Source organism: Eriocheir sinensis, chromosome 7 (genome assembly GCF_024679095.1).
Source record: "Eriocheir sinensis breed Jianghai 21 chromosome 7, ASM2467909v1, whole genome shotgun sequence".
NCBI classification, from domain to species: domain Eukaryota; kingdom Metazoa; phylum Arthropoda; class Malacostraca; order Decapoda; family Varunidae; genus Eriocheir; species Eriocheir sinensis.
Window position 1 is genome coordinate 25,285,185 of NC_066515.1, and position 26,281 is coordinate 25,311,465.

Consider the following 26,281-nt stretch of genomic DNA (forward strand, 5'->3'; position numbering starts at 1 on the left):
CGTAAAAGAGAATATAGGAAATAGGTAGAAAGTAACATATATTAGCATACGTAAGACGAGATACATATAGAAAGTTGAATTATAAAACGATAGAGCAATGAAGATAGTATAATATAAGAAGGCATCCCCATAGAGCATTATATAAAGAAAAAACACATATAAGAAGTAAAATTATTAGATAGTGAAAAATTAGAAAATAGAATCAATGAAACTACACGAGTATAAAATCAATATAGCAATGAAGGTAGTATAATATAAGAAAGCATTGCCTTAGAGCATTATATAAAGAAAAAACACAAAAAGGAAGTAAAATTATTAGTTAGTGAAAATATAGGAAATAGAATCATTGAAACCACGCGAGTATTAGTAAATCAAGATACAATTAAAAACTAGAATTATAAAAGATAGATAGGAAGGTAGAAATTAAACTACAAGGAACTACTAGAAAGAAAAACCACATAAAGGAAGTAAAATTATTAGATAGTGAAAATATAGGAAATAGAATCATTGAAACCACGCGAGTATTAGTAAATCAAGATACAATTAAAAACTAGAATTATAAAAAGATAGAGAGATAGAAATTAAAATACAGTAATTATTAGAAAAATCCCCATAAAATATTAGAAAAACAAGATATATATGAAACTTAGAAATGGGAAACTAGTAAATAATTATGAAATAGACTTGTAATGTAGATAATATATTGTTAAGAGAAAGTATTACAAGAAAGTTTAACAAAGGGTAAGAATATTAATAGTCACTGATAGACTAGATAAAAGTTGTTAGGAGAATTGTTATAGAGAAACTTATCAAATGGGAAGTTTTAAAAATTACTGATATGCTAAAATTTAGAAGTTAAAAAAGTCGTTAGAGGAAGTAATATAGAAAAAAGTTTAACGAAGGAAATGTCATCGATAGACTAGAATCATAAAAAAAAGTTCATAGTCGTTATAGAAACTATTAAAGACGAGTTATGATAATGAGAAAGCTTGTAAAGAGTGTAGGAAAAAAAATAAGTGAAGATAATTTAAGCTTTAGAGTCAGGGAAATTACCATGCCTGTAGTATTTTGTTGTTGTTAAAGTTAATTATATCTTGAAATTATAGCAAAGCACGACTACGGATAATGGGACGATGACAAGTTTATGAGCAAAGGAAAATTACATAAACTGAAAATTAAAAAAGTATCACATTCGTAGTTTTCATGTAATTTGTAAGGACATGTTTTATTATAGCGTGACAATAATGATAATAATAGTAGTAGTAATAGTAAAGATGATGGTAATAATAATGATAATAATAATAATAATAATAATAATAATAATAATAATAATAATAATAATAATAATAATAATAATAATAATAATAATAATAATAATAATAATAATAATAATAATAATAGTAAGAAGAAGAAGGAAAATAATGAAAATACACTTACAATAACAATAATAATGATAGTAGTAATAATAATAGTGATAATAATAATAATAACAATATCTGCATAATTACCATTAAAGAAAACAAAACTTACAACTAATGTCACCAGAGGGCAGCAGTAGCCTCACAAAGCACAGCACAGCCACCAACACTCACACACACACATATAGACTCCGTATCCTCACTCTCACACTACACACCTTCAAATCTCACCACCAGATGTCATGTCGATGTATGAGGGAGGACTTATAACTTACATAGAGGGCAGCACTATGCTCATCACCTACATATATAATAGAGTTCGTATCCTCACTATCACACTACACCTTCAGATCTCACCACCAGATGTCATGTCGATGTATGAGGGAGGACTTATAACTTACTTAGAGGGCTGCACTGCACTCATCGCTCCCTCTGTCTGAAGTTAATCTAATTTCAAAGAGGGTCATGAGCGGGGTTACTAAATTATCGCAATCAGAACTCTCTATTCCCCTGTTTTTTACCGATATTGCAAGAGACTCAACAATAACGATTTAACGATATCTATTAAAAAGTATCGTTATCCATGTGGCAGCGATAGTTTTTAGTTATATTCCCCAGTTTCTGACCTATATTGCAAGAGACTCAACAGTAATGATTTAACGATATCTATAAAAAAGTATCGTTATCCATGTGGCCGCGATAGTTTTTGGTCTGAAACCGGCGGGTACAACATTTTTTTCTTACAGTAAAGGAAGCAGTTTAAGGGCAAGAAAAAGAAAACAATAATGAAAAAAAATATCGATTGACAGAATGATAGTTTATTGGTGATGACATTCTGGTAACCCTGGTCGTGAGCTCAGTGGCGCCACCTACACTGAGGAAAGTTACAAGTTCCCCCTCTCAGTCTTGTCATTCACACCTCAAAGCACTCGTCCGGTGATAGATTTTGGTTCATGTCATGTTTGTCGTAGTTGCAACGGCTCACAATACACTGTAGAGGAAGGTTGATTGAATAAAAAGTGTACATTGTCTATATTTAACGACTGAGGAATGTTTTAAGATCTCCCTCTCGCTCTTGTCATTCACACCTCAAAGCACTCGTCAGGTCATAGATTTTGGTTCATGTTTGTCTTAGTTGCAACGGCGCGCAAAACACAGTAGAGGAAGGTTGATTAAAAAGCACACATTGTCTATATATAATGACAGTAGGGTATTTTTACATATATAATGTCATATGACGGTATTTTTTTTATAATACGAAAAACTGAAAAAAAGATTGTGATTGGAAATATTTGTAGTTGGGTTAGAATTATCTTGTATTAATCGATATCTAATACTAACATAGAGATTTTCATTCGGTTTATTAGATATGTTTTAGCTTAGACTGTTGATAGATTAGTCACTTGATAATGTAGATAAACTATAGATATTTGTTTTAATAGGAATAAGCAGGTTACCAGAAAGTCCTAGATATTAATTAGTCATTTTTCATTGTCGTATTTTACCTGTAATTATTTCAGCATTATTACATTTCTTATTTCAATCCTTATATATATTTTCTGTCATTTTGTTTGCCATATATATATTTTTTTTAATTCACCCGGTTTTTTTTCTAATTTAGCGTGATCGGCCCGTGTATCACCGTACAAGGGGAAGGAATTAATAACATGCAAATTTTCGATATTAAATTTTAGTCCCCCGTCATTTTTTTTTTTTTTTCGATAACGTAATAATTAGGGTTCACGACCTTCATATTTTTCTATTTTATTTTTCATATTTTTTTCCTTTTATTTTTAACACTTAACTTTTTGCTTCCTATTTTGTTTATTTCAGTGTTTATTCTTTTACTTGTTATTCCTTTTTATTCTTTCATTCTCTATTATTTACTGTTCTCTACTTTTGTTTTTCATTTATTTATTCATTATTTTTATATGAACATTAATTTATCTTCTTCACATTTACCCTGTTCCAATATTTTTCTCATTTTCCCATTGCAATTTTCTTCATCATCCTATTTTACACTCCTATGCTGATTGACTAATTTTCCTTCCTTTTACCTTTTCTACACTGTACCAATATCCTTTTTTTAATATTTCTTTCCCCCTTCACACTTCAGCACTTATCCATAATTTTCCTTTAGTTTTCATTTTCATTTTTCCACCTCGATTTTCCACTTTTATTCAGTTTTCATTCTTTTTTTTTCCCGCATCTCCGTTTTTCAGTGTCCATTATTTTTCGCCCCGGGTCGCGTGTACCGTCCGGGTCTTTTTCTTCATTTCGGCGGCAGAGGTCAGGTCCGTTTCTTCCTCTTTTATTTTCTCTTTTTCTTTTTTTGTCTCGTCGAGTTGTCAGCGGGAGGCTTATCTTAAAGAATAGAGGGAAGCCGTGCATCTGACGTGTCGAGAGAGAGAGAGAGGGAGAGGGAGAGGAAGAGGAGAGTTTGTACCTATCGTCCCCTTTCTCTCTCTCTCTCTCTCTCTCTCTCTCTCTCTCTCTCTCTCTCTCTCTCAATCATTATAATCTTACCTCCTTCCTCTCTTCGTCCTTCTTTCCTTCCTTCTTTTCTTCCTCCCATTTCCATCTTCTTAAAATCCTCACTTCCTTTTTCCTTCCCTCTTCCTCTTTCTCTCCATCAAGGCCTTCCTATCTAATCTCTCTCACTCTCCCTCTCGCTCTCCATCCCTCCCTCCTGTCCCTCCTTCTCTCCCTCCCTTCCCTCTCTTTTTCTTCCATTCCTTCAAGCCATACGTGTACCATCATCACTCTTCTCTCTCTCTCTCTCTCTCTCTCTCTCTCTCTCTCTCTCTCTCTCTCTCTCTCTCTCACTCTCACTCACTCTCTCTCTCTCCATGACAAAAAAAATGTTACTCTCGGTTTTATGGTTTTTCTGTTTTTCCACTTTTATTTATGTTTTTGTTTGGTGTATTTTTTCCTTGAGTATTTGCTTTGTATCTTTTCTTTTTGTTTGTTTGTTTTGGTTTTGTTTTTTGCACGTGGAGGTTTTTTTTTCAGCTGTCTTTTTTTCTTTTTTTGGAAGTTTATTTGTCTTTTGTTTTCCCCGACTGTATTTTGTTTTTAGAGGCAAGGGATGGAAAGTCTCGTTTGTCTGTGTAGCTGTTTCTTTTTTTTTCTTTTTTTTCAGTGTAATGTTTGTTTGTTTGGTTGTTTTCACGTACTGACACTCTTGTTTTCTTTGGTTTTGCATGTAGTTATTTAGTTTGTTATTTGTGGCTCTTTTGTTTGTTGTTTTCTTTTTTGTTTGGCTAAGTAAATATTCCCTTTTCTTAGTTTGGGTTCATTTGTTTACTTATTTTTCTTTTAACTCACTTTTTTTTACACTTTACATCTTATATATTTTTTACGTGAACCGACTCATAATTATTAGCCAATGATTTCAGTCTCTCTACGCGACTAAAGGAACAACAAAGTATATATTTATCAATGACAACGTTTTTCTTTTGCATTTCACAGTCTTATATTTTTTAAAGGAACCGATTCATCTTTTCTTTCCAATGGTTTCAAGTCTCTCTACGCGACTTAAAGAACAACAAAGTATATATTTATCAATGACAACGTTTTTCTTTTGCATTTCACACTTATATTTTTTTTAAAGGAACCGATTCATCTTTTCTTTCCAATGGTTTCAAGTCTCTCTACGCGACTTAAAGAGCAACAAAGTATATATTTATCAAGCACAACGTTTATTTTTTTGCAATTCAGTCTTATATTTTTTTAAACGAACCGATTCATATTTTTTTACAATGGTCTTAGTCTCTCTACGCGGCTTAAAGAACAACACAGTATATATTTATCAAGGAAAACGTTTTTCTTTTGCATTTCACTGTCTTATATTTTTTAAAGGAACCGATTCATCTTTTCTTTCCAATGGTTTCAAATCTCTCTACGCGACTTAAAGAGCAACAAAGTATATATTTATCAAGGACAACGTTTATTTTTTTGCATTTCACTGTCTTATATTTTTTTAAACGAACCGATTCATATTTTTTTACAATGGTCTTAGTCTCTCTGCGCGACTAAAAGAACAACAAAGTATATATTTATCAAAGAAAACGTTTTTCTTTTGCATTTCACTGTCTTATATTTTTTAAAGGAACCGATTCATATTTTTTTACAATGGTCTTAGTCTCTCTACGCGGCTTAAAGAACAACAAAGTCTATATTTATCAAGGGCAACGTCTTCATTTTTTATCATTTTCAATCTCATTTTTTTTAGGAACCGATTCATATTTTTTGCCAAAGATTTCAAGTCTCTCTACGCGACTAAAAGAAGGACTAAGTCTGTATTTACCATGGACAACGGGGTTTGTTTGTTTGTTTTTTGCCCTTTTCAATCTCACATTTTTTTAAAGGAACCGATTCATATTTTTTTTCCATTGATTTCAGTCTTTCTACGCGGCTTAAAGAAACAACTAAGTATATCTATAAAGAACAACAACGTTCCTCTTGATTTATGTCGGTTTCTTTTCATTCCTTTGTTGGCCGGAAGGAATTTTTCTCTTTTATTTTCTACCATTTCAAACATTTTCTCGACTTTGTGTTTATAATTTTTTTTACGAGGGAAAATATGGTCTCCCTTTTTCCATCCCGGGTGTTCCTCCTCCTATTTCTTCTCTTCTCCTCTCCTCCTCCTTCCTCCCATCCCTTCTTTTCCCTTCCCTTTTCTTTTCACCTCTCCTCTTCTCCTCCCGCCTCTTCCCGTCCCTTCTCTTTTCCTCCCTCCTTCCTTCCTTCTCTTTTCTTCTCCTTCCTCCTCCTCCCGTACCTTCTCTCCCTCCATCCGCCTTCCATCTTCTCGCCCTGTCCTTCCTTCTCTTTCATTCCCTTTCCTTGTCTTTCTCCCGCTCCCTTCCCTTACATTCCCTTCTATTCCATTCCAGCCCCTTCCCTTCCTTGCCCTTCCCTCCGTTAACTTACCTCCCGTTATCTTACCTTAATACCGTAACTTATTACCCTACCTTACCTTGCTTGATATTACCCAATTTGACCTTCCCTTACGTTACATCCTTTTAGTTTCCCTTCCTTTCCCTCCATTTCTTCTTATTATGTTATCTTTCCTTCTCTTGCCTTCTCCTTCTCTGCCTCTCCTTTTCCTTTCGTTCCCTTCCTTTTCCATTCCTTCTTCTTTCTCCTTTTCCTCCTTTCCCATACCTCTCTTACATTTATATTCCCTTCCCTTTCTTTCTCATCCCTTCACTTCCTTTCCCTTCCCGTCCCTTCCCTTCCATCCCTATCTTCACTCCCCTCACCTGTCCTTCTCAACTTACCTGTATTCTCATTAACCTGCCGATGCACGTGTAATTAGCATCTCACCTTAATTAAGAGATGATTAAGTGAAGATTCCACTGACGCATTTATTACGTAACTCATTAACATATGACTAATTACTGAACATAAATCCCTCAGAGCGGCTCATTAAGGTATTGGTCACGACTCTTCAGTAGCCAATCCACTTAATAACTTTGGCGATGCATGAAGAGTAGGAAGAGGAGGAGGAGGAAGAAGAGGAGAAGGTGGTGAGGAATGAGAACAGAGGAGGAGGAGGAGGAGGAAGAGAGGGAGATGCAAATAAACGAAGGAGAGAAGTAAGAGAGAAGGAGAAGGAGAAAGGGGAAAGGTGCATAAGAAAGAAATAAGAAAGAGAGAAAGAGAGAAACAGAAAACATTGACAGTAAATTGGAAGGGAGAAAGCTAAATAAAAGAGGAGATAGAGAGAGAGAGGGAGAAATAAAGAGTAGGGAAAGTGAATGAGAGAATAAGAAACGGGAAAAAAAAGAGAAGTAGGAAGAGTTGCAGGAGATGGAAGAATGAAAAGGGAAAGGAGAGAAAGAGGGAAAGCTCAATAAAAGAGGAGATAGAGAGAGAAATAAAGATTAGAAAATGGAGAGGAGAGGATAAGAAGATGGAATAAGAGTAGGAGGAATAATTGCAGGAGATGGAGGAATGAAAAAAAAACAGAATCGTGAAGAGAGAGAAAGGGAAAAAGTTAAATAAAAGAGGAGATAGAGAGAAAAATAAAGAGTAGGAAAATGAGAGGAGAGGACAAGAAGAGAGAAAAAAGGGCAGGAGGAATAATTTCAGGAGATGGAGGAATGAAAAAAAAAAACAGAATCGTGAAGAGAGAGAAAGGGAAAAAGTTCAATAAAAGAGGAGATAGAGAGAGAATAAAGAATAGGAAAAGGAAAGTAGAGCAAAAGAAGATGGAAAAAGGATAGTAGGAATAGATGAAGATGGAGGAATGAAAATAAAAACAGGATCGTGGAGAGAAGAGAAAAAAAAACAATTGAGGAGAAACAGGAAGAAGAAAAAGGAGAAAAATAGGGCAGTTACAGCTTCGTACATCCTCCTGAATCCTTTCCCAATCCCTCTCTGCATCCCTGGAAAGCCTTCTAATTAAACACTTGTCTTGTCCACGTAATGTCTGTCTTGCTGTCGAAACCGTCCTCTGTTTTCATATACATATATTTAATTTACCATCTTACTTAAACCTCTGCAAGTCGTTTAATTCCAGTTCTGAGTGCATTACTAAATCCCTCTTTTATGCATTAATTCTCGCTATGGAATCTTTTAGTAATGTTTTCTCTGACTTAAAACAATTTGGGTCTTTCGTTTCTCGTCCCCCCCAAAATTAATCGTGGACTTGTAACCCATTTTCTTTAACGTATCGGGCTCCATTACGACTGTTTCCCAAGGCCACAGAGAAGGTTGACCTGGTTTTTCATGGGTCACTTTACCGTTCAACATTATACAACCCCAAGTAGTTACCAGCCTAGGCCAATGTAACAGAGATGAGCACTAAGGCCATGATCATCTATAGTATATGCCCCCATCTTTACCTTTACCCTCAGGTCAGTTCCCTAGGCCAAAAACCATCTTATAAGTATGTTGTAAGGCGGAAGTCGGGTAAAACTGTCTCTTGGGTCACAAAATAGTCCATGAAAATCCCAATAACTTCCACGAGAGGCTCTTCAAAATGGCCAGGGAGAAGATTGACCAAGTTTTCATGGGTGACTATCCGATTCAATATGCAGAGGCTTTGTAAAATTGTCTCTAGGATCACAAAACACTCCATGAAAATCCCAATAACTTCCACGAGAGGCTCTTCAAAATGGCCAGGGAGAAGATTGACCAAGTTTTCATGGGTGACTATCCGATTCAATATGCAGAGGCTTTGTAAAACTGTCTCTAGGGTCACAAAATAGTCCATGAAAATCCCAATAACTTCCACGAGAGGCTCTTCAAAATGGCCAGGGAAAAGATTGACCAAGTTTTCATGGGTGACTGTCCGATTCAATATGCAGAGGCTTTGTAAACTGTCTCAAGGGTCACAAAATAGTCCATGAAAATCCCAATAACTTCCACGAGAGGCTCTTCAAACAGGCCAGGGAGAAGATTGACCAAGTTTTCATGGGTGACTATCCGATTCAATATGCAGAGGCTTTGTAAAACTGTCTCTAGGGTCACAAAATAGTCCATGAAAATCCCAATAACTTCCACGAGAGGCTCTTCAAAATGGCCAGGGAGAAGATTGACCAAGTTTTCATGGGTGACTATCCGATTCAATATGCAGAGGCTTTGTAAAATTGTCTCTAGGATCACAAAACACTCCATGAAAATCCCAATAACTTCCACGAGAGGCTCTTCAAACAGGCGAACTGAGATACCAATACGTTTAACAATTCGGGTTTTTGTCCTGTGATTGGCCCTCCCCCCCCCTTCTCCCTCCCTCCCCCTATTAACAACTTCGTAATTAATGTATGTTATTATTACTTATTATTACTGTTATTGTGATCTAAATACTGCCTCTGGTGCTGTGGACTTGCATTGACTGATTAAACAATCTTTCTATTTTCCTCTGTGATTTCTTTTGTTTTTTTCTCTGTCTGATTTTCGTCTTTTCTTTCTTCTTTTTTTGTGTTCGTGATCGTGTTTTTAGGTTAAGCGGTCCTTGGATTTTTTGTTTTTGTTTTTTTTTCTTAATTTTTGTGGGTTTTTTTATATATATTGCAAGTTTTTAGGTTAAGTATAGATAAGATATTAATTTTTGGGTTTTTGGATTTTTTTTTTCTCTACAACCACCACTACCACCACCACCAATATTATCACACCACCACCACCACCACCATCTCCACTACTTCAACCACCACCACCACCATCACCACTACCCCTATCACTATCACCACTTAACTAATCTCATCACCACTAACTAATCTCATTACCACCATCACCACCACCACCTCCACTAACTAATCTCATCACCACCACCTCACAACACCATTCAACACCAAATCTCTGCCAATTCATCTTAATTATAATCACACCTCCAGCGCTTAATTTCGGCTATTAATACTCTTAACCTAATTAACATCTCATTATCAGATTTCAGGGACATGCTCTCTCTCTCTCTCTCTCTCTCTCTCTCTCTCTCTCTCTCTCTCTCTCTCTCTCTCTCTCTCTCTCTCTCTCTCTCTCTCTCTCTCTCTCTCTCTCTCTCTCTCTCTCTCTCTCTCTCTCTCTCGCTCTCGCTCTCATTATCATCAATACAGCATCTTCATCCTTTCATCCATTCACCCGTCACCCTTTTTTTCCTTTCCTTCATCCATTGACTTCACTCTAATTCTTCTCTCTCATCCACAGCATCCATCATCTCATCCATTACACCTCTACGTCATCCGTCTAATCATCCATTCATTCTTTTACCGTCTTATTCTCATCCACTCACTTCGCCTTCCATGTTTTTTTTCTCATCCTCTTCCATCTTCATCCATCATTTTCCTCTCATCCTCACATGTCATCCTCCTTTGTATCTTCATCCTCATCTCATCCGCAGCATCCAGCATCCATAGACTGTCCTTCCTCACCCTTCTACGTAGCATCCTCATCCATTCATCCATTCCCTTCAACTCAATAACTCCTTTACACCAAACATATTCCCATCCCTTTCCCCTTCAATCCTAATCCTTTTCATCCTAAACCCATTTTTTACCATTCAATTCCCTGTTTTTCATCCCTCTCCGACCATCTTTTAATCCCCAATATATCCCTTCGTTCCCTTCAATCCCAATCCTTTTCATCCTAAACCCATTTTTTTTTACATTCAATTCCCTGTTTTTCATACCTTTCCCATCATCTTTTAATCCCCAATATGTCCCCTCGTCCCCTCCCTTTTTCCCTTCCTTCCCCATCGCATCCTCAGTATCCATTTTCCCATCTTTGTCATCCTTTGCCTATTTTCATCATTCTTATCTTTTTACATCATCCAATTTCCAGTTTTTCATCCCTTCTCTCACCATCCCTAAGCTCTCAACACATCCCCGCCCTTTCCCATGTATCCCCAGCATCCTTAACCCTTTTTTTTATCATTCTCGCCCTTTTTATCAACCATTAGCCCCTTTTTCTCCCTTTCCCCTTGGCCCTTTGACTCCCAACACAACCCTCCCTTTCCCCTTCAATCCCTCGAATCATCCTTTTCACTCCTCACCTTTTTATATACCAAACCATTGGCCCGATTTTTCCCCCTTTCCTCATCACCTCTTCCCTCCACGACACATCCCCTCTCCTTCCTCCCTTCTTCCCCATCACATCCCCAGCACCCATCACCCCCTCACGCCCTTCCCTCAACCTCTGCACCGCCAGGAATCTTCTACTCCCCGACGGCGTCCCTGCGGAGAGGCAAAGAGCGAAGTTCATCGTCAGGATCTACAGAGCGGACGGCCTCCCAAAGATCAACTCCTCCATCATGGCCAACGTGAAGAAGGCTTTTACCGGCGACTCCAAGGACCTGGTTGACCCTTACGTCCAGGTGTCCTTCGCGGGGCTGTCGGTGAGTGAGTGAGTGAGTGAGCATGAGTGAAGCGAGACGGGTATTTTGTTATTGATTTGTAGGTTTAAATCAAGTTCGTGTTGTCCAGTGCTTTCATTTATACACACAATTTCGCGGGGCTGTCGGTGAGTGAGTGAGTGAGTGTTGGATGAAGTGAGACAAGTACTTTCTTATCTATTTGTAAGTTTGAATCTAGTTCGTGTTATCCTGTGCTTTTATTAACACAGTTTCGTCTGGCAAAGGTAGACGACATTTCATCTGTCAGTTACTCTGTTGGGAAAGCTGAATGTCCTGTTTGTGGCTGTGTTCTGTTTTCCGCATGTTGTCTTATATATTTGTAGGTTTAAATCAAGTTCGCGTTGTCCTGTGCTTTCATTTTCACGCACAGTTTAGTCAGGCAAAAGGAGACGGCATTTCATCTCTCAATTACTCTGTTGGGAAAGCTGAATGTCCTGTGTGTGGGTGTGTTCTGTTTTCCGTATGTAGTCTTATATATTTGTAGGTTTAAATCAAGTTCGCGTTCTCCTGTGCTTTCATTTTCACACAATTTCGTCAGGCAAAAGGAGGCGACATTTCATCTTTCATATACTTTGTTGGGAAGGCTGAATGCTCGGTTTTTCGTATGTTGTCTTATATATTAGTAGGTTTAAATCAAGTTCGCGTTGTCCTGTGCTTTCACTTTCACACAATTTCGTCAGGCACAGGGAGACGGCATTTCATCTGTCAATTACTCTGTTGGGAAACCTGAATGTTCTCTGTGGGTGTGTGCGTGTGGAAATTTGGGTGAGGTGGATGGGTGCGTGTGAGTGCGGGCGTGTATGTACGTGTGTGGAAATGTGAGTGGGGATGGGGGGAGGGGTGCGTGTGAGTGAGTGCGGGCGTGTATGTGTGTGGGTGTGAGGGGGGAGGGTCATGGTGTGCATGCGTGGGTGAGAACAAGCCTCAGTCGGCACATTTCGATACCAGAGGCTGTAAATTTAGCTCCCTGCAATTTATTCCCTCGCAGACCTCGTAACTTTCAGAAATTGGGTTGCCAGGAACACGCTCCCAACCTCTTTTCTTTGTTTTGATCCCACGCCTCAAACTCCGATTATGTTTCTTGCGGCGGCTGATTCTCTCTTTAGCAAAACTACCTTTCAAATGTTTCACCTCCCACGCTTCTTTAGGGTAAAAGGAATACGTGTTGACTATGTTTATGGCTTTTTTTTTTACGTCTTTACATCTAGTTCACTGAATATTTGGGTTAATGGACGAGATTAGTGAGTATAAGCTGTTTCATCTTTCTTAAATAGATCGTAATAGTTTTAGAGAGCATTTAATCCCTTATATCCCTTATTCGACACGGTCCCTACCTCCTCTATTGTTTGTTTTGATCCCACGCCTCAAACTCCGATTATGTTCCTTGCCGCGGTTGATTCTCTCTTTAGCAAAACTACCTTTCAAATGTTTCACCTCCCACGCTTGTTTAGGGTAAAGGGAATACGTGTTTACTATGTTTTGGGGCTTTTCTGTTACGACTTTACATCTTGTTCACTGAATATTTGGGTTAATGGACGAGATTAGTGAGTATAAGCTGTTTCATCTTTCTTAAATAGATCGTAATAGTTTTAGAGAGCATTTAATCCCTTGTATCCCTTATTCAACACGCTCCCTACCTCCTCTATTGTTTGTTTTGATCCCACGCCTCAAACTCCGATTATGTTCCTTGCCGCGGCTGATTCTCTCTTTAGCAAAACTACCTTTCAAATGTTTCACCTCCCACGCTTGTTTAGGGTAAAAGAATACGTGTTGACTATGTTTTCTGGCTTTTCTTTTACGTCTGTTCATCTAGTTCATTAATTATTTGGGTTAATGGACGAAATTAGAAAGTGTTAGGCGTTTTTTCTTTCTTAAATAGATCGTAATAGTTTTAGAGAGCATTTAATCCCTTATATCCCTTATTCGAGTTCTATTAAAAGATAAAATGCGTCATCTTAACTCTTCATCTATTTCTATCAAGTGTTGAATCTCTTACCTATAGGATCACTTTCAGAATACTGCCTTATATCCCTTATTCGAGGTCTATCAAAAGATAAAATGCGTCATCTAAACTCTTGTTCTATACAGTAATGACATAACTTGTTTCTATAAGGTGTTGAATCTCTTACGTGTTGGATCACTTTCAGACTAATCCTTTATATCCCTTATTCGAGTTCTATTAAAAGATAAAATGCGTCATCTAAACTCTTCTTCTATACAGTATTAACACAACTTTTGTTTCTATAAGGTGTTGAATCTTTTACGTGTAGGATCACTTTCAGACTACTGTTTCTGGTAAGAGTTAAAAGATGACATACTAACTCTTCTTCTATGCATTAATCACTAACCTTTTGCTTCCTCGTAAGGTATTGAATCATATTTACCGGATTACGTTCTGAAGACTGCCTCTCCTTCACTATCTCTGGTCCATTAAATAAAAAGTGATGCCTAAACTCTTCTTCAATACACTAATTACTTAACTTTTTCTCTCTGTAAGGTATTTAATCTCTTAAATGCAGGATTACCTTCAGAAGACTGTCTCTCCCTCACTAATTCTGGTCTCAAATCAGATCCGTGAACTTTATATAAAACTCCAATCCTTTTTTCAATACTGACTCGTCGCCCTTGAAGATATTGCCTTCCCTTCGGCACGGAAACTTTAGATTACTTTGTCTAATGCTAATTTTATGCAAGGCACGACGAAAACACTTCCCTTAACTGCTTCGAACTCCCCAGATATTGACCAACTTTGATTCTCCATCTTAATATTGGATTCTAATTCACGATCTTCTTTTCCAGCTTTTCCAGTCTTTCATGCGAGGTCGATGTTCCTATTCTGCCGTCTCAGATAGGTTTCTCAGGGCCACGATTTTACCCTTTCACAGTTCTCCTCCTCCTCCTCCTCCTTTTCTTTCTCCTTCTTCTTATTCTTCTTCAGCTTTCCTTTTCATGCATACGAGGTCGTTGTTCCTACTCTGCCTTCTCTGTTAGGTTTCCCAGAGCTAGCATTTAACCCTCTCTGCCTCCTCCTCCTCCTCCTCAGATAAATAATGTAGGATGTTTGTTCTGCCAGAGTAGGAAGGTGACGGAAGAAAAGGGAGGCAGTTCTGTTTCTTTTCTCTCATTTTTCGGGTCTAGAACGCAAAACTCCACAAGGGATCGGGTTCTATTAATGTAAGCAGCGGAAGCGTGGCGTAATGGAAAAGGGAGGCAGTTCTGTTTCTTTTTCTCTCTCATTATCCGGGTCTAGAACGCAAAACTCCACAAATGATTGGGTTCTATTTATGTAAGTAGCAGAAGGGTGACGTAAGGAAAAGGGAGGCAGTTCTGTTCTTTTTCTCTCTCATTTTCCGGGTCAAGAAAGCAACACTCCACAACAACCACGTATCTCATCCTTTGCTGTCACGCTAAGTTGGCAAAAAACACTCATTATCATTATTTCTCACTTTTTTTCTTCCTTTTCCTTTAATTTATCTTTTTATTCATTCGCTATTTGTCTATTTATTTTTATCTTTTTGTGTGTGTGTGTGACTCCACCACCCCAATGTTTTATGTGACAGCAGAAGGGTGACGAAGGGGAAGGGGAGGCAGTTATGTTCTTTTTTTTCTCTCCTTTTTTTCGTGTCCAGAACGCAAAACTTCAAACTGTAATAGGTAACACAGTGACAGGGGAGAGGGGGGGGGTTGAAAGATAGCCAAATACATCTCTCATACACAGAAAAAAAGGAAGGGTGACGAAGGGGAAGGGGAGGCAATTCTATTCTTTTTTTCTCTCATTTCTTTCGTGTCCAGAACGCAAAACTTCAAACTGTAATAGGTAACACAGTGACAGGGGAGAGGGGGGTTGATGGATAGCCAAATACATCTCTCATACACAGAAAAAAAAGGAAGGGTGACGAGAGGGAAAGGGAGGCAATTCTAGTCTTCTTTTCTCTCATTTCTTTCGTGTCTAGAACGCAAAACTTCAAACTGTAATAGGTAGCACAGTGACAGGGGAGAGGGAGGGAGGGGGTTGAAGGATAGCCAAACACATCTCTCATACACAGAAAAAAAGGAAGGGTGACGAGAGGGAAAGGGAGGCAATTCTAGTCTTCTTTTCTCTCATTTCTTTCGTGTCCAGAACGCAAAACTTCAAACTGTAATAGGTAAAACAGTGACACATTATTCAAACACAGAAAAAACAGGGAAGACAAGTGTATTTTATTTCTTCTCTCATTTTCTTCGGGTCTAGAACGCCAAACTTCAAACTGTAATAGGTGAAACAGCGAAGGGTGTGTGTGTGTGTGTGGGGGGGGGGGGGGGAGTGTAGTTGAAAGATAGCCAAACACATTACACAAACCCAGAAAATAAAAGTAAGACAAGTGTATTTTATTTCTTCCCGTTTGGTCCCTTTAAAAGTCAATGGGAAAAGGCTCAGCGGACGTTACTCCAATACCGTTTTCCAATATTCTACGGCACGCTGGACACAGACAGACGAGTAACAGCGAACACCTCCTATAAAAGAAACCCCTCTCCAATTACTCTCTCTCTCTCTCTCTCTCTCTCTCTCTCTCTCTCTCTCTCTCTCTCTCTCTCTCTCTCTCTCTCTCTCTCTCTCTCTCTCTCTCTCTCTCTCTCTCTCTCTCTCTCTCTCTCTCTCTCTCGCTCTGTATCTATCTATCCTTAACTCTATTTGTAAGTCTTCCACGTGTATTTCTCTGTTTCTTCTCTTTTCTGTTATTTCATCTTTATCATTTATTTTCACTTGACCTTCTTATTTAGTCCCTCATGCACTTCTCTCTCCCTCCCTGTCTCCCTGTCCCTAATCTATCTCGCCCTCTCTTAGTGTCTCACTCACTCTTGCTCTCTCTTTCTTTCGCGTCATAGGACAGGAATAGTGTCGAAAAGAACATCTACCTTTCCTCATATCCAAGTCTTCCTTAACTTTGCATCCTTCAGGCTTTCATTCTCTGTCCTAATCTCTTTCACTCACTCTTATCCTCCTCTTCTCTCGCGTTACAGGGCAGGATCAGCATCAGAAAGCTTGCCTCCTATCCTTTCTCTTTCCAAACCTTTCCTAATTTTACATCATTCATTCCTTCATTCTCTGTCCTAATCCCTTTCATTCACTCTTATCCTCCTTTTTTCTCGCGTTACAGGGCAGGACCAGCATCAGAAAGCCTGCTTCCTATCCTTTCTCCTTCCAAACCTTTCCTAATTTTGCATCCTTTAGTCCTTCATTCTCTGTCCTAATCCCTTTCATTCACTCTTCTTCTCTTCTTACACTCGTGTCACAAGGAAGAACCAGCGTCAGACTTAACCTACAGCCATTCCTCAATCAAAATCTTCCCTTTCCTTCTCTCCTATCCTTTTATCTCTTTCTCTATTCCTGTTTCTGTCCTTCTTTTCCCTTCCCATGCTTTTCCTTCCCTTTCCTTCCCTTCCCTTCCCTTCCCTTCCCTTCCCATGCCTTTCCTTCCCTTCCCTTCCCTTCCCTTCCCTTCCCTTCCCTTCCCTTCCCTTCCCTTCCCTTCCCTTCCCTTCCCATGCCTTTCCTTCCCTTTCCTTCCCTTCCCTTCCTTGCCATTCATTTCCCTTCCCTTCCCTTCCCTTCCCTTTCCACCCTTCAGTCCTTCATGCTCTCTCCTTTCTCGCGTCTCAGGGCAGGACCAGCGTCAGGAAGAACACCTCCTGCCCTGTGTGGAACGAGCAGGTTGTCTTCACGGAGATGTTCCCGCCCCTGTGCCAACGCGTCAAGATCCAGATTCGGGACAACGACGCGGTGAACGACACGGTGATCGGGACGCACTTCCTCGATCTCACCACGATCTCCAACGACGGCGAGAAAGGTGCGTCTGGTAGGTAGATTTGCGACTTATACTAGCTGTCGTGTTGTCGGTGGTTGTGGTTGTTGTTGTGGTTGTTTGTGGTGGTGGTTGGTGGTGGTGAGTTTTTTTATGTCTCTTGGTGGTTTACGTTCGTGTTTGGTGGTGGTAGTAGTAGTAGTAGTAGTAGTAGCAGTAGTAGTAGTAACAATTCAAAGTCGTACCAAATGCCAGTAAAATGAGAAAGTGGAAGAAAAAAGACATTAAGTTCAATAGTCCTCTTTTTCCCCGTCACGTAATAGGCAATAGCAGTCGTAATAGCCCTAATAGGAGCCTGGAATTAGTATTAGTGGCTGGTGTAATGGTGTCGGGCGTTGTGTTGAAGAGCAGCTGCAAAAAGAGGCGAGGATGGAGGCCGTATATTTTGTGTAGCCTCGCCTCTTGTCTCCATTAGGGTAATCCTGTTAGCTTGCCATTCACACCACCGCCCTCTGCCACCATCTGTATGTGTGTGTGTGTGTGTGTGTGTGTGTGTGTGTGTGTGTGTGTGTATAGTCCCGCTCCCCTCCCTTTGCTGTTTCCCTGTTCTCTCCTTCCTTTTCCATTCTCTTTCCTTTCTCTCCTTTCTATCTATATCTCTCCCCTTCTCTTTCTTTCCTTTCCTTCTCTTATATTTCCTTTCCTTTCCTTTTCTTTTAATTTCCTTCTCTTGTTGTTTTTTCCCTTCCTTTCCCTTCCCTTCCCTTCCTTTTACTTTATTTTCATCTCCTTTTTTCCTTCTCTTCCCTTTCCATGCCTTTCCTGCCCTTCCCTTCCCTTCCCTTCCCTTCCCTTTCTTTCCTTTCCCTTCCCTTCCCTTCCTTTCCCTTCCCTTCCCTTCCTTTCCCTTCCCTTCTCTTCCCATGCCTTTCCTTCCCTTCCCTTCCCATGCCTTCCCTTCCCTTCCCTTCCCATGCCTTCCCTTCCCTTCCCTTCCCTTCCCTTCCCTTCCTATCCCTTCACCTCACACTCATCCCTCGCCACTCCCATCCCCTCCCTCAACTTCACTCCCTTCCCTTCCCTTCCCTTCCCTTCTTATCCCTTCACCTCACCTCACACTCATCCCTCGCCAAAATTTCCCTTGACAAATATACGTTTATTTATTTACTTTTATTATTTTTTTGCATCCTCCTTGTTCCTTCCTTCCTTCCCCTTTTCACCTTTATTTCCCTTTCATCTTTCTTTTTTCTACCTTTTCTTCCTCCTATATCCCTTACATCCTCCCTTTTCCTTCCCTTTCTATTCTTTTCACCACCCCTTCAATTATTCCCTTTCCCTTCCCTTCCCTTCCCTTCCCCTCACGTTCTTACTTCTTCCGCCGCTGAAATGGCTGTCCATGTGAGTGTGCGTGAATGCTCTTGTCCGATCAAACTGTTGGATAGCTTTTGTTTCTGCGTTTTTTGTGTCCGTTTGTCTTTTTATCGGAAGCTTTTTCTTGTTTGTTTGTGTTTTATGCTTTGTGTGTGTGTGTGTGTGTGTGTGTGTGTGTGTGTGTGTGTGTGTGTGTGTGTGTGTGTGTGTCTTTTATCTCTCGTCCAGGCTTCGGATCAGTGTACTCTTTGTTTTTTTTTCTTTCTTTTTTCTTGTTGGCTTTTGTTCTTGTCAAAATTGAATTGCTTTTGCTCTTTTTCATTTTAGATTTTTTTTATTATCTCCCGCTTTCTTTCTTTCTCGAATTTGCTAAAAGGTTGTGTTTGTTTTGTTGTGTTTTGTTTTCTTTTCTTTATATTTTGTATCATCCTGTTGTCACCTCTTTCGCTGTCTTTAAATTTGCTTGAAGATTGTTTTGCTTTCTTTCATTCTCACGGTTTTCCCTTTCTTGAATTTCCTTGGAGATTTAGTTTTGCTTTCGGTTCTGTATCTTATTCGTCTCTCACTTTTAATCTCTTTCTTTAATTTCCTCGAAGATTGTTTTGCTCTCTTTCTCTCTTTCTTGCATTTGCTTGAAGATTCAGTTTTGCTTCCAGTTTTGTATCTTATTATCCTCTCACTTTTATTCTCTTTCTTTTATTTTCCCGAAGATTGTTTTGCTTTTTTTTCTCTCTTTCTTGAATTTGCTTGACGATTTGGTTTTGCTTCCGTTTCTGTATCTTATTCTCCTCTCACTTTTGTTGTCTTTCTTTAATTTCCTCGAAGACTGTTTTGGTTTCTTTCTCTCTTTCTTGAATTTGCTTGAAGATTCGGTTCTGCTTCCAGTTTTGTATCTCATTCTCTTTTCTAACTTCCTTTTCTTTCTCCTTTCGTATAAAAAATGCAAATGTTCGCTTTTCTCTTCACCTGGACACTTCCTGCTACCTGACGTCACTTTTCACCTTTACCTCCCTCACTTTCCCTCCTCCACTTTTCCTTCTCCACTATTCCCTCTCCCATCTTTCCCTTCTCAATCTTTCTCTCTCTCCACCCTTCCTTGCTCCTCCACCTGTCCTGATAATTTCCACGTATCCAGAATATTGTTACCGGCGGCGAAATGACTTCCTCGCCGAAAAAAAAGAGAAAGAAAGAAAACGGAACTTAAAAGAAACATCCCCGAGAGAACGAGTCAGAGAAAGAATAAAAAGAGATGTTGCGTTACTTTGATGTTCTCGTGACGTTTACAAGGAATTAATTTCGTCGGGGGCAGCGTCTGAGGTGAAGGCTTTTAATTAATGCCGGTTTTGAAAGAGTAGCAGCAGCGCCATTCCTTTCATCTTGTTCTTTTAACGAAGCCGAGAGAACACGTGATCAGGGGTGTCTCTGTACATGTAAACAAGCCAGGGAGACAGACAGACAGACAGACAGACAAAGGGAGAGACGTACACGGACACTTAGACAGATATAGACAGACAGACAGAATTACACAAACACAAGGCAGAAAGACAGATAGACAGACACATCAAATACAAAGACATACATAAATAGATAAACAGACAGACAGAAATACAGACACACAGATAGATATAGGCAATACAGATAGACAGACAAATATGTAAACGAAGACAGACAGACAGAGAAGTACACAGACAGACAGACAGACATAGAAGCAGCTACAGAATGTGTCAACAAGTAAAATATGTAGATTCACAATTTATATTCATTCGTAAAAGGAAAATGAGACAGACATCTACACAGACAGATACAGACAGTCATACGCACACATAAATCAATCCAAGGGGGTGTCAACCTTTAATATATGTAGATCCGTAATATATATTCAGCCCATAAGGAGGAAATTGTAAACGAAATATATGTCTCACCACGAAGGTCCCTCGGGCGCTAAAACTCTACGGTGACGACTTGCCACGTTTCAATACCTCGGCCGTGGGTGCTCTCTCTCTCTCTCTCTCTCTCTCTCTCTCTCTCTCTCTCTCTCTCTCTCTCTCTCTCTCTCTCTCTCTCTCTCTCTCTCTCTCTCTCTCTCTCTCTCTCTCTCATACATTATTATTATATTCAATTTTTCCTTTTCTCTCTCTCTCTCTCTCTCTCTCTCTCTCTCTCTCTCTCTCTCTCTCTCTCTCTCTCTCTCTCTCTCTCTCTCTCTCTCTCTCTCTCTCTCTCTCTCTCTCTCTCTCTCTCTCTCTCTCTCTCTCTCTCGCTCTCACCTCTTAGCATGATCCTCCTCTGACCTTTTCCTTCCCTTCATGACCTCCTCTTTGTCCTAGTTTATTTTTTCAATCCCTCTGTTGACTCTACATAACCCCGGGATCACTGCCGCCGCTAGAACAAAGTGACGCGGAGATTAACAGGATGTGATTTTATTTTCTCTTCTCTCTCTCTCTCTCTCTCTCTCTCTCTCTCTCTCTCTCTCTCTCTCTCTCTCTCTCTCTCTCTCTCTCTCTCTCTCTCTCTCTCTCTCTCTCTCTCTCTCTCTCTCTCTCTCTCTCGTGTTTCGTCTTTCATCCTTCTCTCTTTCCTCCTCTCCTTCCTTTATCTCTTCCATTATTCCTTCTTTCCTTCTTTCTTATGCAAAGTGATGGAGATTAAGTGGCTGTTTGTTTGTTTGTTTGTTTGTTTGTTTGTTTTTAATTTTCTCCTCTCTTGTATCTTTAATCCTTCGTTTTTTCCTACTTTTTGCGTTTCTCCTTTCCTTCCTTCCTACTTACCTCACCTTCCTTCATTCATTCATTCATTTATTCATTGTCTACCTACCTCGTTTCTCTTTCCTCTCCACCTCACACCTTCCTCCCCTTCCTCTTTCCCTCTCTCCTCCTCTCTCATTTCTCGTTCCTAAACCTTTCTACCCTTCCTATTTACCTTGCCATACTTACCTTGCCTTCGTAAAAACTGACGTTCCTTCCTTCCTTTCATTCACTCATACATTCATTGTCTACCGTCCTCGTTTCTCTTTTCTCTCCACCTCACACCTTCTCCTCCCTCTTTCCCTCTCTCCTCCTCTCTCATTTCTCGTTCCAAAACCTTTCTATTTGTTCTTATCCCATTCCTATACCTTTACAATCTTCCTATACACATTTCTCTACTTCACAACCCTTCATCTAACCCTCAAACCCACTAAAACAACACTCCTATCTCCCTCAGGCTTCCTCCCCACCTTCGGACCCGCCTTCGTCTACCTCTACGGCTCCACGCGCGGGGGGTCGGTCATGGACGAACACTCGGCCCTCAACGCTGGCCTGGGGGAAGGTATCGCCTACCGGGGCCGCCTCTTCATGGCCCTACGCTGCCAGATAACGGACCAGCTCGATGTGGCGCCATCTGAAGTCGAAGTGGAGAATACATTACCGATTCAAGAGGTAAGATGGTGTGTTGGTGATGAAGGTGAAAGGTGAAGGATGTAAGTAGGAAGAAGTGGTGCTCATAAGGAGATGTAAGCAATGATGATAAAGAAGATAAATAAGAAGGAGATGGAACAAGAGTAAGTATATAGTATCTTTTAATTAATCAGGTTCCATTATACTCTGAATATGAGGTTATTTCCCGACCCAAGAGAGAGAGAGAGAGAGAGAGAGAGAGAGAGAGAGAGAGAGATGCTGCAGGGAAAGACGAAAGAGATGGAAGATGATGATGCTGTGAAGGGGAGATCATAAATGTGAGATGAGGGAGAAGATGAAGAACGGTGATTTTAGATGAAAGATTAAGTGTTGAATGAGAGGAAGGAGATGAAACGTCAAGAAGATAGAGATGAAAACTAATATATACAATTCCCATGAAAACTGAAATGTGTGATATGACTTAGAGGAAGAGGAAGAACAGAGATTTAAGATAAGAGGAAGGAGATGGAATGTCAAGAAAATGGAGATGAAAACTAATATATACAATTCCCATGAAAACTGAAGTGTATGGGATATGACTTAGAGGAAGGTGAAGAAGAGGGTGACATAAGATGAGAGATGAGGTGATAAACGAGAGAAAGGAGATGATATGCCAAAAAGATGATTGAGATGAAAACTAATATGAGCTCCCAATGTAAAATGAAATGTGTGTGTGTGTGTGTGTGTGTGTGATATGACTTACCGTGTGTTACCATATTAGCAAATCTTGACATACCTTATCATAGCTGTCTCTTGCATGAATAGAATAATCATAGAGTTTGATATATAGTGAAGGGGACAGAGGAATAAGTGAATATATGGTAAGACATTGGTATTAAGGGAGAAGGGAAGAGGAAGAGGGGAAGGGAAGGAGAGGGAAAAAATTAGTGTAGAGAAGATTGAAGCGAAGGGGAGCAGAGGAAGAAGTTAAAGATAAGGAAATAAAGATAGGAGACAGATTGAGGTGTAGAAGGGGAAACAGAAAGAGAGAGAGAGAGAGAGAGAGAGACCAAAGGAACAGTCACCACCCCTTTACCGATAACAATTTATTTTATTTCTCTCTCTCTCTCTCTCTCTCTCTCTCTCTCTCTCTCTCTCTCTCTCTCTCTCTCTCTCTCTCTCTCTCTCTCTCTCTCTCTCTCTCTCCCTTTCCTTCCTTCCCATTCTCCCTCACAATCTCGTTTTTTCTTCCCATTCTCCTTCTCTAACTCTCCCTTCGTCGTCCCCACCACAGGGTAACTACGGCAAGAGTGAGGACTTCCTGCTCTTCGCGCTGGTACAGGAAGCCACCATGATCGAGAAGAGGGTCAGCGACAAGCCCGTGACCTTTGAACTCTCCATTGGCAACGCTGGCAACTCCCTGGATGGTTGGTCAAGCGTGAAGCCTTCCAGTGATGATGAGGAGAGTGATGGCGAGTCTGGTGAGTGCCCAAGAGGAGGAGGAGGAGGAGGAGGAGGAGGAGGAGTGTAGTTAAAGGAGGTGGATGACTGGTGTGTGAGAGGAAGGAGGAGGAGGAGAGGAAAGGAAAGGAAAAGGAAGAAGGAAGGAAGGAAAGGAAAGGAAAGAAAGGGAAGGGAATGGAACGGAACGGAAAGAAAGGGAAAGGAAGGAAAGGAAAAGGAGGTGGAGGATTTGTATATAAGGAGGAGAAGAAGGAGAAAGGAAAGGAAAGGAAAAGAAAGTGAAAGGAAAGGAGAAGGAGGAGGAGGAGGAATATATGAATGTAAATGACAGAGAACATCAAACATTAAGAGGAGAAGAAGAAGGAGGAGAAGGAGGAAGAAGAAGAGAAATAGAAGACAGTGAGAAAGAAAAGGAAGAAAAGAAGGAAGAGAAGGAAATAGAAAACAAACACACTGAGGAGGAAAAAAAGGACACAAGAAAACATTAGGGCATAGAAAGAGGAAGAGGAAAAAGAGGAAAAGGAAGAGGAGAAGGAGGAGGAGGAGGAAAAAACGGAGAAGAAAAACACACTTAGAAAGAAAAGAGTGCAGGAAAACATTAAAACAGAGAATGAGGAAAAAGAGGAGGAGAGGAAAAGACAGAAAAGAGGAAAATATACATACATACATACATACATACATACACACATACATACATACATACATACATAGAAATGATAATATTGGCTGTATCTCGTATTCTCTCCTCTTTAAAAGTCTAACATAATTCACAGCACTAATCCCTTGAGTCCTTTTTAGCTTAACCTCACACACTCACACACTGGCCCCCCCCCCCCTTCACACTACCCCTTCAAAAACACATCCCTTTCCCTCCCTTTCTCCTTAGTTACCCCTCACCCTTTCCCTCTCTCTCCCTTTCCCCTTCCTTCCTCTCCCTTTTCCATTCCCTTAAGTTTCAGTCACAGTGGTCATTCCCTTTTCAAATTCATTCCCTTTCTGTCCGTCCTTCATCCTTTCCCTTCGCAATTTCCTCCCTTTCCCCTCCCTTCTTCCCTCCCTCTCTATGTAAAACTTCCTTCCCTTTCCCCCCCTCTCTCACCCTCCCTTTCATCCCTTAACACGTTTACCTCTCCCTCCCCTTCTCAGACTCCTCCCTTTCACCTCCCTCTCCCTCTCTCACTATGTAAAACTCCCTTCCATTTCCCTCCCTCCCTTCCCCTTCATCAGTCCCCTTCTCAAACTCCTCCCTTTCTACTCCCTCCTTCCCTCCCTCTCTATGTAAAACTCCCCTCCCTTTCCCTCCATCTCTCACCCTTCCCCTTCATACCTCCCCTTCTCAAACTCCTCCCTTTCCCCTCTCCCTCCCTCACTTATAAATCCCCTTCTCCCTTTCCCTCACGTTCACTCCCTTCGTTCCAGGCCCTGAGTCCATCACAGCAGACACCACCACCTGGCACTCCATGACACCTCCCGCCAAGCCCATGACCAATGACAAGCTCTACTACTTCCTGCCCTTCTGGGACGACAAGCCGTGCCTCTACGTGCGCACTCCATTCCAGGACCATCGCCGGCGCCTGTACAACGCGAACATCATAGACGGCATCGCTGTGAGACTGGTAAGAGAGGAACGGAGAATTAGGGGTGCTGTGGAGAGTGTGCGAGGGTGCATAGAAGGGTGTAGAGAACGTTAAACAGGGTGTAAGAGGGTGTAAGGGAGTGTTAGAAGGGTATAATAGAGAGGATATTTCTCTCAAGCTGTTAACCTGTCCGCTGCGATTGGCACGGATTTTGCCTTCACTGGTAGCCTGGTAACATACACTCCCAGGTCTTTCTCTGCTTCTGTGGTGGATAGTGGAGTGCTTCCCATGTGGTATTGGTGTGCTGGATATCCCCTCCCAAGGTGCAGGACTTTACATTTTCCTTCAGTGAATTGTAGCAGCCACTTTTTGTTCCTTTCCTGTAGCTTGGTGATGTCTTCTGGTAGGAAATCCACACTCAAGGGGTTAAGGAGAAAGGAGAAAGGAGGGGAAGAAGAAGGGAAAGGAAGGGAAGGGATCGAGAGGTAAAGAGATCGGGAGGAAGAAGATGAAAGGGAAAAAGGAAAAAATTGGAGAGAAAGGGTTAGGAAGGAGAGGAAAGGAGAGGAGATAAAAAAGAGGATGAGGAGAGGTTTAGAAGGAGATGAGAAGAGATTGATACATAAAGAAAATAAAAAAAAATGGGAGAGTAAAGAAAAGAATAGAATATAGAAATAGAAGAAAGGAGAAAGTTTATGAAGGGGTAGTGAGAAGGGAGAACGAATATGAGTGGTCAATGGGAAATGGTCAATATATAATCCCTACAGGAGGAAGGGTTGGCAGAGGTCTCATCCCTGCTGGAGGAGGAGGACGGGAGTGCTGAGCGGCGGTTGAGGGAGGTGCTAGAGGAGCTGGTGGCCGGCTGCTCCAACTACCTGAGCCTGGCCCGCGCCGCCACCGCCACGCCCGGCAGGACCAAGTTGGACAAGGAGCGTCTCAGGCTGTGTCAGAGGGAGATTGTGAGTGAGCCCGTGATTGTTTTGACGTGGTTTTTGGTCTTGTTTTGTTTTCTCTTGCGCGGTTGTTTTGTGTTGATTTATTTTGCGTTTTCTTTCTATCGTTTCCGGTTTTGTTATTTTTTTTATATTTGACGTCTTGTTGTTTTCTTTTTTATTTGTTTGTTTTTCTATACTTGTTTTCTGTGTCACTTCCCTTCTTGATTAAATTCTCAGTGAGGTTCATTCTCTCTCTTTCTTTTCCTCTTTTTCTTTCTCCTTTTCCCCTTTCATCTTTATTTATTTCTTCTCTAATATTTCCTCTCCTTTCCTTCTGCTGTCAATCACTTGTTTTCCGTCGCACTTCCCTTCTTCATTAAATTGTCAGACAGTTTGGTTTTCTCTCTCTCTTTCTTTTCCTCTTTTTTCTGTCTCTTTCTCTTTCATCTTCATTTTTTCATCTTCTTTTTGCTGCTCTCTCTCTCTCTCTCTCTCTCTCT

At 40.4% G+C, this 26,281-nt stretch overlaps 1 protein-coding gene across 8 annotated transcripts in view; it reads left to right on the plus strand.

The window, feature by feature from the left end:
• The window catches only part of LOC126995153 (otoferlin-like), a 180,253-nt gene that overhangs the window by 119,193 nt on the left and 34,779 nt on the right, over positions 1 to 26,281 (plus strand). For 5 of the 8 annotated variants that reach the window (XM_050854436.1, XM_050854430.1, XM_050854435.1 and 2 more), the window contains 6 exons: positions 11,073 to 11,259; positions 16,919 to 17,114; positions 21,633 to 21,847; positions 23,100 to 23,286; positions 24,689 to 24,885; positions 25,614 to 25,805. In XM_050854436.1, the coding sequence (XP_050710393.1) occupies positions 11,073 to 11,259; positions 16,919 to 17,114; positions 21,633 to 21,847; positions 23,100 to 23,286; positions 24,689 to 24,885; positions 25,614 to 25,805 (1,174 nt within the window). The remainder of the gene's footprint in view (positions 1 to 11,072; positions 11,260 to 16,918; positions 17,115 to 21,632; positions 21,848 to 23,099; positions 23,287 to 24,688; positions 24,886 to 25,613; positions 25,806 to 26,281) is intronic. The other 3 variants (XM_050854431.1, XM_050854433.1, XM_050854437.1) reach the window with 1 other exon arrangement.